This window comes from Barbatula barbatula (assembly GCF_947034865.1).
Source record: "Barbatula barbatula genome assembly, chromosome: 6".
NCBI classification, from domain to species: domain Eukaryota; kingdom Metazoa; phylum Chordata; class Actinopteri; order Cypriniformes; family Nemacheilidae; genus Barbatula; species Barbatula barbatula.
Genome location: NC_136765.1, coordinates 4653254 through 4666753, shown reverse-complemented (window position 1 = coordinate 4666753; position 13500 = coordinate 4653254). Strand labels below are relative to the sequence as shown.

General features: G+C 42.0%; 1 protein-coding gene across 1 annotated transcript in view; it reads right to left on the bottom strand.

The window, feature by feature from the left end:
• orc3 (origin recognition complex, subunit 3) overlaps positions 1–13500 on the bottom strand; it is a 49912-nt gene that overhangs the window by 8660 nt on the left and 27752 nt on the right. Inside the window, exon 15 of the mRNA XM_079457892.1 lies at positions 11327–11415. Within this exon, the coding sequence (XP_079314018.1) occupies positions 11327–11415 (89 nt within the window). The remainder of the gene's footprint in view (positions 1–11326; positions 11416–13500) is intronic.

The following is a 13500-nucleotide window of genomic DNA, read 5'->3' as shown; positions in this document are numbered from 1 at the left end:
CGCCCTTTCTCCTTGGGGGCGCTGTAGTTAGTTGTTTGTTCAGCGGGTTTCACTTCTGGTTGCATAGATATAATTTTATTTCACGAATATCTTATTTTTGGTTAATTTAGCTACGGTGTTAAATAAAAACCCAGGGTTGTGCTGGTTTTCTTCTATTAGTGAAGAAAGGTAGGCGGATCTAGAATTTTTAGGCCTTTCCTGTAGTTTCGAATACTATCCTTCCATGTTGTACGAAATTGTCTAATTTCGTTTTCTTAAAGTTGCGCTCCGATTTTAGTGCTGCTTTCTTTAGAGCCTGAGTGTCTTCATTATACCACGGTGTCGGGCTGCCATATGTAAGCTCAGAGGAGCAACTGTGTCTAGCGTTTCCGAGAAGGTGGAGTTAAAATTTTAAATGGTAATGTCAAGATCTTCAAAGTTATGACTCATGCTAGAGATTTAAGACAATTTGGGCAGACTATAAAGAAGATGATCAAGTTATTGTTCTACCATATTTGTAACAAGGAGTTCGATTTGCAGCCACAGTCGTAACAGTTGATTATCTGTATTTTGTTCATGTTTAATTTGTTTAACGTTAATAAAATTACTTTTAGGAGGTTTGCGCATTATTTAATTTATATGCTAATCCGGGGGACAGACACAGTCTCTTTTTTAAAATGTTTAGGTGAAGGTATTATTACATGTTATGCAGTTTGTGTATTCTTTGACGTGAGGCAGCGAGCAGACAGTTGGTTATGCCATTCTGTCTGCTCTCTGACCTGGGGCCCAGTGAGTCAAGATTTAGCATTAAGCCCAAGAGGGATGGAGACTGTCATTTTTTCAACAGGTTAGGTCTGCCCTCAAAACTTTTCAAGTGATTCAGCCCATTTTCAAGTGAATGTATGCTACTAGGGCCAGGCTTCGGGCCAGTTTTCAAGTCGGTGTCAAAAAGTGGGCAGGGTGTATGGCCTTTTTTACGGTGCCATTGTCCCCACTCCCCTGCTGGACATAACATTACGATCAGGACTGGAGCATGCTTACATTATTATGATGAGACTGATTGAGGTAAACAGTAAGAAAAGCGCACTCTCCTTTAGCACTTCAGAATAATGTTAAGTTTGTGATTTATTATATAGATAATTTATTTGTCCTCAGAGGAAATTCATTTTCACAGGACAGTGCGTATGCAACATTACATACACTCACCTAAAGGATTATTAGGAACACCATATTAATACTGTGTTTGACCCCCTTTGGCCTTCAGAACTGCCTTAATTCTATGTGGCATTGATTCAACAAGGTGCTGAAAGCATTCTTTAGAAATGTTGGCCCATATTGATAGGATAGCATCTTGCAGTTGATGGAGATTTGTGGGATGCACATCCAGGGCACGAAGCTCCCGTTCCACCACATCCCAAAGATGCTCTATTGGGTTGAGATCTGGTGACTGGGGGGGCCATTTTAGTACAGTGAACTCATTGTCATGTTCAAGAAACCAATTTGAAATGATTTGAGCTTTGTGACATGGTGCATTATCCTGCTGGAAGTAGCCATCAGAGGATGGGTACATGGTGGACTCTACCATCTGAATGTCTCATCAGACCAGGCAACATTTTTCCAGTCTTCAACTGTCCAATTTTGGTGAGCTTGTGCAAATTGTAGCCTCTTTTTCCTATTTGTAGTAGAGATGAGTGGTACCCAGTGGGGTCTTCTGCTGTTGTAGCCCATCCGCCTCAAGGTTGTGCGTGTTGTGGCTTCACAAATGATTTGCTGCATACCTCGGTTGTAACGAGTGGATATTTCAGTCAAAGTTGCTCTTCTATCAGCTTGAATCAGTCGGCCCATTCTCCTCTGACCTCTAGCATCAACAAGGCATTTTCGCCCACAGGACTGCCACATACTGGATGTTTTTCCCTTTTAACACCATTCTTTGTAAACCCTAGAAATGGTTGTGCTTGAAAATCCCAGTAACTGAGCAGATTGTGAAATACTCAGACTGGCCCGTCTGGCAACAATAACCATGCCACACTCAAAATTGCTTAAATCACCTTTCTTTCCCATTCTGACATTCAGTTTGGAGTTCAGGAGATTGTCTTGACCAGGACCACACCCCTAAATGCATTGAAGCAACTGCCATGGGATTGGTTGATTAGATAATTGCACTCATGAGAAATTGAACAGGTGTTCCTAATAATCCTTTAGGTGAATGTATGTACATATCACAATATAATACAATCAAAAACACAGATCGAAAAACTTAAAGGCGGGAATGTACCACTAAAGCAAATTAAAATGCATTTAAAGCACGTATAGCTGTTGGGACAAAAGTCTTTCTACATTTAGTTTTCTTACACATACAGTATTTCACAGAAGTGAGTACATCACAGAAGTGAGTACACCCCTCAGATTTTCGTAAATATTATAACATGTCTTCACGTGACAACACTGAAAAAATGACACTTTACTACAATGTTAAGTAGTGAGTGAACAGCTTGTATAACAGTGAACATTTGCTGTCCCCTCAAAATAACTCCACACACAGCTGGGCGCTGGCAACAAAACCGCTGGCAACAAAAGTGATGGGATGGGGTGGTGGGAGTGTCAGGGGCTGCATGATTAGATTAGATTAGATTCAACTTTATTGTCATTACACATATACAAGTACAGTGTAACAATGTAGTTTAGGTCTAACCAGAAGTGCAGTTAGCAAGTGCAGGATATACAGTTAGAATAAATACAGAATACAATAGTGAGAATATAATACAGTGGGCATGGACTATAAAAATATTTTGCAGTAGGTGTGTTCTATGAAAATATGACAGTAGGTATATACTATGAACAATATATACAGATGACTATATACTATGAACATTAATGTACAGGTGGATATGAACAGATAATAATTTAGACTAAAATAGTGCAAGTGACTTAGGTATGCATAAATTATTGACATTGGCTATTAAAGTTGGAGTGCAATAGATGAGTTAATGCAGTTGTTGAAGTTGATGCAGTTATTAAAGTTACGGTGCAGTATATGAGTTAATGCAGTTATTAAAGTTACGGTGCAGTATACGAATTAATGCAGTTAATAGGTTGCAGTCCAGAAGATGAGTTAATGCAGTTAATAAGGTTACAGAGCAGTAGATTAGTTAATGCAGTTACTGAAGTTACAGTGCAATTGATGAGTAGATGCAGTTAATAGAGTTACAGTGCAGTTGATTAGTTAATGCAGTTATTGAAGTTATAGTGCAAATTGATGAGTAGATGCAGTTAATAGAGTTACCGTGCAGTTGGTTAGTTAATGCAGTTATTGAAGTTACAGTGCAGTAGATGACTAGATGCAGTTAATAGAATTACAGTGCAGTAGATAGGTTAATGCAGTTATGGAAGTGGTCCATTAGTGCAAATGAGCATTCAGTTAAATATTCCTGGTGTGAAAGTGAGCAGTATAGAGTTCAAATGATGCTGTGTGTGTGTAAACAGTCCGGTAGAGCAGATACATGAAGTACTGGTGTGTACAGTTCAGTCATGCATGCAGCCCTGTAGTGCAATGTAAACAATGTTGTAGCAGCATTGGAGTTAAGGGTATGAGAGGTAGTGGAATCAGTGGGGGGCAGAGTTCAATAATGAAACAGCTCTGGGAAAAAAGCTGTTTCTTAGTCTGCTGGTTCTTGTCCGGAGGCACCGGAAGCGCCTACCAGAAGGCAGGAGAGTAAACAGTCTATGAGCGGGGTGAGAGGAGTCCTTGAGAATGCTGCGAGCTCAACGCAGACAGCGTTTCTTCTGGATGTCCTCAATGGCAGAAAGTTTAGTCCCTGTGATGCGCTGGGCTGTTTTCACCACCCGCTGCAGTGCCTTGCGCTCAGCAACAGAACAGTTCCCGTACCAGACTGTGACACAGTTGGTCAGGATACTCTCTATCGTGCAGCGATAGAAGTTCACCAGGATAGTTGAAGACAGTTGGTTCTTCTTCAGTGTCCTCTGAAAGAAGAGACGCTGGTGAGCCTTCTTGACCAGGCATGAGGTGTTGGTGGTCCAGGACAGGTCCTCCGAAATGTGAGTCCCCAGGAACTTAAAACTGGAAACACGTTCAACAGCCATTCCATTAATGTGGATGGGGTCGTGTGTGTCTCCTTTCGCCTTCCTGAAGTCCACGATGATCTCCTTTGTCTTGGAGGTGTTAAGGAGCAGGTTGTTGTCTGAGCACCATATGGCCGGACCTCCTCCCTGTATGCAGTCTCATCGTTGTTGCTGATGAGACCAATCACTGTTGTATCGTCTGCAAACTTGATGAAGGAGTTAGATCCGTTCACAGGCCTGCAGTCAAGTGTGAAAAGGGAGTAGAGAAAGGGGCTCAGTACGCAGCCCTGTGGTACACCAGTGTTGAGGGTGGTGGTGGTGGAGCAGATGGGGCCTAACCTAACAAGCTGAAGCCTGTTCGTCAGGAAGTCCATAATCCAATTGCAGGTAGAGTTGTTGATGCCTAGGTTTCCAAGTTTGACGATTAGCTTGGAAGGGATGACGGTATTGAAAGCAGAGCTGAAGTCTACAAACAGCATACGTGCATAAGTGTCCTTATTGTCCAGATGTGTGAGCACGGAGTGCAGCGCCATGGACACTGCATCATCTGTGCTCCTATTGTTTCAATAGGCAAATTGGTATGGGTCCAGTGTGGGTGGTAGAGAGTCCTTAGGTGTGCCAGGACCAGCCGCTTAAAGCACTTCATGACAATTGGTGTGAGTGCTACCGGGCTGTAGTCGTTCAGGCACGTCGGGTTTGAATTTTTTGGAATGGGCACAATGGAGGTGGATTTAAAACATGCTGGAACCACTGCTTGGGCGAGGGACAGGTTGAAGATGTCCGTGAAGACCCCAGCAAGCTGCTCTGAACATGCCCGAAGTACGCGACCAGGGATGCCATCTGGGCCAGCAGCCTTGCGCGCGTTGATCCGACTTAGTGCATTGTGAACATCAGTGAAGTTTAGTGTGATGATTGGGTGGTCAGCAGAGGGTGTGAGCTTGGTAGCTGTTTCCTTGTTGTCTCTCTCAAAGGAAGCATTAAAAGTCATTAAGCTCGTTCAGGAAGACGGCATCTGTGGCTATGGGGGTGGAGTGGTTGGGTTTGTAATCACTGATGGCCTGGATGCCCCGCCAAATGCGTCGAGAATCAGAATTGGAAAAATGCTCCTCTAGCTTCAACTTGTAGCAGTGCTTGGCCTTTTTTCATGCCCCTCTTCAGATTTGCCCTAGAAGTACTATAGGCCTGTGCATCTTCCGATCGGAAGGCAGTGTTACGTGCTTTCAACAGGAGGCGCACTTCCTTGTTCATCCATGGCTTCTGATTAGGGTACGTGGTGATCTGCTTCTGGTTTGTGACACTATCAATGGTGGAATTTATGTAGTCCAATACAGAAGAGGTGTAGTCCTGCGAGTCCTGCGGCACTGGGGAGCTACAGTTCTATGAGGGAACCATGAATGCCAACATGTACGGTGACATACTGAAGCAGAGCATGATCCCCTTCCTCCGGAGACTGGGCCACAGGGCAGTATTCCAACATGATAACGACCCCAAACACACCTCCAAGACGACCACTGCCTTGTTAAATAAGCTGAGGGTAGAGGTGATGGACTGGCCAAGCATGTCTCCAGACCTAAACCCTATTGAGCATCTGTTGGGCATCCTCAAATGGAAGGTGGAGGAGTGCAAGGACTCTAACATCCACCAGCTCTGTGATGTCGTCATGGAGTGGAAGAGGACTCCAGAGGCAACCTGTGAAACTCTGGTTAACTCCATGCCCAAGAGGGTTAAGGCAGTGCTATGGGAATATAACGGTGGCCACACAAAAGAGTAAATTCTGACATTTTCACTTAGGGGTGTACTTACTTCTGTGAGATACTGTAGGTCAGGTGAAAGGGGTATAAAATACTGATAGAGTGGGGGATCTGGGTTATTCAGGACTGTATGTGCTTTCCGAATCACAGCTAAGAAAACAGAGTCTGATAACTTATGAGTAGGCATACTGATAATCTTCCCAGCCAAATAAGTTCTCTTTAGAAGTTTGTTCTTATTAGTGACTGAAAGCATATGGAAAAAACTTTTTTGTTTTTGTGAACGATGTTATTCTAGCCTCCTTGGTTTTATCAGGAAGGCTGTTTTGAAATCCTTTTATTTGTACAAAATGGCAGATAATCACACTTTTGGCGTTCATGGACAAAAATGACCGTCCAAAGGGACAGTAGGTGGTGCGTGTCCTTTTGAAACAGAACGCGTTCATAAAGTGTCTGTTCAAGTCACAACTTTCAAAACAAGACCATTTAAGATATCATCATCCACAATTATCAAATACTTTATACATTATTAGAATATACAGATAAACACTGTAGCAAGATGCTTGCAGTTTGGTCTAATATCAACATCAAAGTAAAAATCTGAATTAAAAGAATTTCATAATGGCAAAAAATATCTTGTATACATTCAATTTGTATACAAGACATCTTGGTATTAGACGGCGCGTGAACATCGCGAGGCTCAGCGGCTCTCCAGTTTTAGCATTTATAGTGTATTTCTTGCTCATCTCGGGTCTGTTCGTCCAGAACAGTTGTGCATTTACATCGTACACCCGGCAGGAGCTTTTGGATATCAGTTTACGCATGTCCGGAAGTTGTACCAGCAACATTCAACTCGTCCCTGAGATCGTCAGAACATCCGATGCTACGCACCCTACATGGCCGGGCGGAAGTGCTTGTCGGCGGAGTCGAGATCGTAAACAAAGGCGGGGGAAGCGCGGAGGGGTAAGAGCTAGGCTAAAGCTAACACCACACCGGCTCTCTTTACCCAGCATTTTCCTTGCTAATGTTCGATCGTTTGTGAACAAAATGGACGAGATTAGACTCCGCATCACAAACAGCAAAAGACTTTTGAACTGCAATGTCATTATCTTCACGGAAACATGGCTACACAGCGGTATACCGGACAACACTATTGAGTTAGCGGGCTACAACACACACCGGGCGGATAGAACGGCAGAGGAATCCGGTAAGACAAGAGGAGGTGGATTGTGCATTTACATCAACAAAACTTGGTGCACAAACTCGGTTATTCTCGGGAGACACTGCTCGGCTAACCTTGAGTTTCTCATGGTAAATGTAGACCGTTTTATCTGCCACAGGAATTCACTTCCACCATTATAACGGCAGCTTATATTCCACCGGATGCTGATGCCAAGCTTGCTATGAAAGAACTTCATGCAGCCATCAGTAAACAACAGACTGCTCACCCGGAGGCTGCATTTATTGTTGCGGGAGATTTTAATGACTCAAACTTAAAGACAGTGCTCCCTAAATCCCACCAGCATGTTTCCTGCCACACAAGAGGAAACAAAACTTTGGATCATGTCTACACAAACATGGCTGAAGCTTACGCCGCGACCCCCCTCCCCCACCTGGGTCAATCTGATCACCTTTCTTTGTTCCTCACCCCAAGTACATTCATCTCATTAATCGTGTGAAGCCATCAGTGAAGACCATCAAGGTGTGGCCTGCGGGGGTTCTACACACAGACTGGAGTCTGTTTGCTTCTCAGGCCACCAGTGGCTCTCACACGGACATCAACAGTTACACCTCCTCTGTATTGGACTACATAAATTCCACCATTGATAGTGTCACAACCCAGAAGCAGATCACCACGTACCCTAATCAGAAGCCATGGATGAACAAGGAAGTGCGCCTCCTGTTGAAAGCACGTAACACTGCCTTCCGATCGGATGATGCACAGGCCTATAGTACTTCTAGGGCAAATCTGAAGAGGGGAATAAAAAAGGCCAAGCACTGCTACAAGCTGAAGCTAGAGGAGCATTTCTCCAATTCTGACCCTCGACGCATGTGGCAGGGCATCCAGGCCATCAGTGACTACAAACCCAAACACTCCACCCCCATAGCCACAGATGCCGTCTTCCTGAACAAGCTTAATGACTTTTATGCTTGCTTTGAGAGAGACAACAAGGAAACAGCTACCAAGCTCACACCCTCTGCTGACCACCCAATCATCACACTTAATGCCACTGATGTTCACAATGCACTAAGTCGGATCAACGTGCGCAAGGCTGCTGGCCCAGATGGCATCCCTGGTCGCGTACTCCGGGCATGTTCAGAGTAGCTCGCTGGGGTCTTCACGGACATCTTGAACCTGTCCCTCGCCCAAGCAGTGGTTCCAGCATGTTTTAAATCCACCTCCATTGTGCCCATTCCAAAAGATTCTAACCCGACGTGCATGAACGACTACCGCCCTCACACCCATTGTCATGAAGTGCTTTGAGCGGCTGGTCCTGGCACACCTAAAGGACTCTCTACCACCCACACTGGAACCGTACCAATTTGCCTATCGCAACAATAGGAGCACAGATGATGCAGTGTCCATGGCACTGCATTCCGTGCTCACACATCTGGACAATAAGGACACTTATGCACTTATGCTGTTCGTAGATTTCAGTTCTGCTTTCAATCCCGTCATCCCTTCCAAGCTAATCGTCAAACTTGGAAACCTAGGCATCAACAACCCTACCTGCAACTGGATTATGGACTTCCTGACAAACAGGCCTCAGCTTGTTAGGTTAGGCCCCATCTGCTCCACCACCACCACCCTCAACACTGGTATACCACAGGGCTGCGTACTGAGCCCCTTTCTTTACTCCCTTTTCACACTCGACTGCAGGACTGTGAACAGATCTAACTGCTTCATCAAGTTTGCAGACGATACAACAGTGATTGGTCTCATCAGCAACAACGATAAGACTGCATACAGGGAGGAGGTCCGGCACCTGGCCACATGGTGCTCAGACAACAACCTGCTACTTAACACCTCCAAGACAAAGGAGATCATCGTGGACTTCAGGAAGGCGAAAGGAGGCACACATGACCCCATCCACATTAATGGGATGGCTGTTGAACGTGTTTCCAGTTTTAAGTTTCTGGAGGACCTGTCCTGGACCACCAACACCTCATGCCTGGTCAAGAAGGCTCACCAGCGTCTCTTCTTTCTGAGGACACTGAAGAAGAACCAACTGTCTTCAACTATCCTAGTGAACTTCTATCGCTGCACGATAGAGAGCATCCTGACCAACTGTGTCACAGTCTGGTACGGGAACTGTTCTGTTGCTGAGCGCAAGGCACTGCAGCGGGTGGTGAAAACAGCCCAGCGCATCACAGGGACTACACTTTCTGCCATTGAGGACATCCAGAAGAAACGCTGTCTGCGTCGAGCTCGCAGCATTCTCAAGGACTCCTCTCACCCCGCTCATAGACTGTTTACTCTCCTGCCTTCCGGTAGGCGCTTCCGGTGCCTCCGGACAAGAACCAGCAGACTAAGAAACAGCTTTTTTCCCCAGAGCTGTTTCATTATTGAACTCTGCCCCCCACTGATTCCACTACCTCTCATATCTTTAACTCCAATGCTGCTACAGCATTGTTTACATTGCACTACAGGGCTGCATGCATGACTGAACTGTACACACCAGTACTTCATGTTATCTGCTCTACCGGACTGTTTACACACAGCATCATTTGAACTCTATACTGCTCACTTGCACACATGGAATATTTAACTGAATGCTCATTTGCACTAATGGACCACTTCCATAACTGCACTAACCTATCTACTGCACGGTAACTCTATTAACTGCATCTACTCATCTATTGCACTGTAACTTCAATAACTGCATTAACTAATCTACTGCTCTGTAACCTATAAACTGCATTAACTCATATACTCCACCGTAACTTCAATAACTGCATTAACTCATCCACTGCACTGTAACTTCAACAACTGCATTAACTCACCTATTGCACTCCAACTTTAATAGCCAATGTCAATAATTGATGCATACCTAAGTCACTTGCACTATTTTAGTCTAAATTATTATCTGTTCATATCCATCTGTACATTAATGTTCATAGTATATAGCCATCTGTATATATAGTTCATAGTATATACCCACTGTCATATTTTCAGAGGACATTCCGACTGCAAAATATTTTTATAGTCCATGCCCACTGTATTATATTCAAAATATTGTATTCTGTATTTATTCCAACTGTATATCCTGCACTTGCAAACTGCACTTCTGGTTAGACCTAAACTACATTTCGTTACACTGTACTTGTATATGTGTAATGACAATAAAGTTTAATCTAATCTAATCTAATCTAATTTGTAAAGATTTTTGGTTATTAATATGTATGTTTGGTTGCGGGACCAAAGCTCTGTAATAGTCTTCCGCAGGAACTTCGAGCATCTTAAAGTTTTTTGGTTCCACCTTAAAAGCTTTATTCTTGTCTTTAACCATTGAGAGGGTGGGTTATTTTTTTTGTTGTTCGTAGGATGTGTGTTTCAGCTGTGTGTTGTTTTAATATATGAATTGTTTTCAAATGTTTTAATGAAGTGTTTCTTGATTGTAAAGCACTTTGGTCTGCAGGTGCAGTTGGAAAGTGCTTTATAAATAAAAGTGAATGAATGAATTTAAGCATTTTTATTTAATTTTTTGTCAATTTACAGCACCTTATATCCACAGAATAACTGATCAGTGAGTCTGCATTAAAGTCTGTGTTTGGCCTGTGCTTGCAACCATTTAACGTCACAGAAAAAGTAAATGGCAGCTTCCTGAGGTAAAAATGACCATTACATTTATGTTTTTATTTAAAGGAATTAAAATATTTTGTGTTTCTAACAACAAATGCTAGCAGTGTAAGGATATTGCAACATTCACACTCGCTTTCAATGTCCAGTTATTTTTGCCGCATTTTAACACAAACTTTCTCATTTAAGTATGAAACACTCTGAATTTTCTTTTGTGAAAAACTGTGTATTTTTAAAGATTTTATTTAGTATTTGCAAAAGTATACACAAACAAAGCTCTTTTAACCCAAAACTACAGCGCACAAGCTCAGATTCATCAGGCTTATGTTAAATCAGTAAAAAACCTCTAGTCATTCGAAATAATTGTGAAGGTTGTCTGTGATTTTAATCCCGCGAGAATCAGTAATAGTAATTTGTAACGTAAAAATTCCCCCGCAAATTACCTACCATATTTTTCCAAACACCGAGGTCCTGAGATATTATTTTAGTCATCTCTGTGATTTGGTGGGGTCTTGTTTCCTTTTCAGAGTTTCATCCACCGTTCGCGAACAATGGAGGCTGCGTTTAAGTGTTTTGATATTATTATGGGTGCTGGGTCATATCCATACCTGCCAACACTGGCGTTTTGGCCGGGAGTCTTCAGTTTTGATAATTCCCTTCTGAAACTCCCATACAGAGGGAGATCACAAAATGTAGGTAGTTAAGATAAACACTTTACCTTCTGAAGGTAATGAAGATCTGTTCTTTTTTGAAAATCCTTTCCTGAAAAGGTGACATCATCCCCAGGAAGATCTTCGGTGGGGAAATCTGGAAAGTAAAGCAATGTATTAGCAGGGATAGGCATCGTCAATCAATCATTCAATTAATCAGGTTCTTCATTGTCATCGTTACAAATACCACAGAGACAACAACAGACCAACCTACAGTGTAAAAGTCCAAAAGTGCTTATGGTGCAATCTAGTGTAACCTACAAATTTGGCAAATACTATTGTAAAAATGCAACAGGATCAATGAAGTGCAGTAGTACTTTTTTGGTAGCGGAGTAATTTAAAGCGTTATCATTTCTACCAGTAACTTGATTACTTTTATATGGAATCATCAGTAATTTAATAACATTTCCAGAGTAACTTGCCCAACACTGGTTGAGATACAGTATCTCGTTACAATGGGTTGTGCACCACCTGGTGGATATTGTGTGAACCACAACAAATGTATTTACATTCTTAAAATCAAGTCCCCAGGAATCTCTGATATCGCAATAAGATTACCACCAACATCACGGGAAACATAAGACATTGTGAAGACCTACAGGGAAATGATCCAGGCAAAATTCACATGAAAGGGATCATTATAGAAAGAATTACTGAAGCAAAAACATTTAATAGTTCATTTTTTCATACCATTAGTTTGTATTAATTACATGTTAATGTTACAGGATTCTGGAGAAAAAAAAGAGTTGTAATACTCATATTAAGGAAATCAGAATTATTAGTATAAATTCAGAGCCATGTTTGCTATATAATGGCAAGTATACATCCATGTGTCTACCCCTTCATAGTCAACCACGTCACCTCAGTTGTACTTAATGATGGACAGATGAAGGGTTTTAAAGTGTGGAAATTACTTCGTCATATGCCATTTTTGTATATAAATGTTAAATTGATTGTTCCTTTTTTGTTCCTTTAAACACTGATAGACCAGAACTATAATCTATAGACATTAACATTTATCTTTTACAGGTAAAAAAATCTGAAAGCTATGTTAGATTTTTCTGAAATTCGTTTACTTATTAAAACTTATTATAAACTAGGGCTGTGCAAAATTATCGATACAGCTAACTATTGCGAATTGTTTTTTACGAAAGTGTATCGATAGTACAACCTATAGTATCGATACCTTAAATAAGTTACGATTTGAACGGAATTAAAATGACGTTTCATCACATAACCATTTTTTCCGTTCCTGTTGATGTCGCTGTGATTCACTGTCATACGGCCAATGTCTCAAAAGTAAGCGGGTGCGAGAAAGCAAATGGCTTAAAGTAGATTTATTCATATACCACCAACAAGCTTCCGTATATCTTAACTCGTGCAAAGAAAATAACAGAGTCGGTGGTATATTTTATTTGTAAGGATTTGCGACAGTGTGGTTGAAAACCCCGGCTTCGGGCATATGGTGACCACAATGGAGCAGTGTTATGTGATTCCGACTCGCAGGCACATAACGGACGTAGAAGTACCCAGAATTTACGAAGAGGTAAAAACACGGGTCAAAAAATCCCTTAGCTCGGCAGAGCGAGTGGCCCTGACTTGCAATGCATGGACCTCTCGAGTTACAGAGTCGTATGTTAGGATTACATCACAACCACAGACACGCGCAATGCATGAGAGCCATACTGGCATAAACATTGCGGAGTTACTGAAAACTGCACTGATGGAGTTGGACATAAAGAGAGGCATACTGACAATTTCAGTTTTATAAATGAATTTTAATGTACTTTGCTTTTATTAACATCATACTGAAAAAAATTTGTGTTTTGTGGCATTTGCATTTAAGTGTTTACAGACTAAATATGCAATTTAAACATTTCAGTATATGTTCGCTGTTCAGTAACACTGTGTAAGCAAGATGACAAATACCTCTTAGCTTTGTTAATAAAATTGAATGGAATCTTTTGTGTCTGCAGAGTTATCACTATGTGATGAACATACCAGAATACCATAGATTGTACACACCAACATGTATTTTTAGCTCACTCTTAATTTTTATTTATTTAAAACAAATTATTGCAATATATCGAACGTTTGTATCGTATCGAATGTATTGTGATATATTGTATCGGGACCCATCTATCGTGATATGTATCGTATCGTGAGGCCCTTGCCAATACAC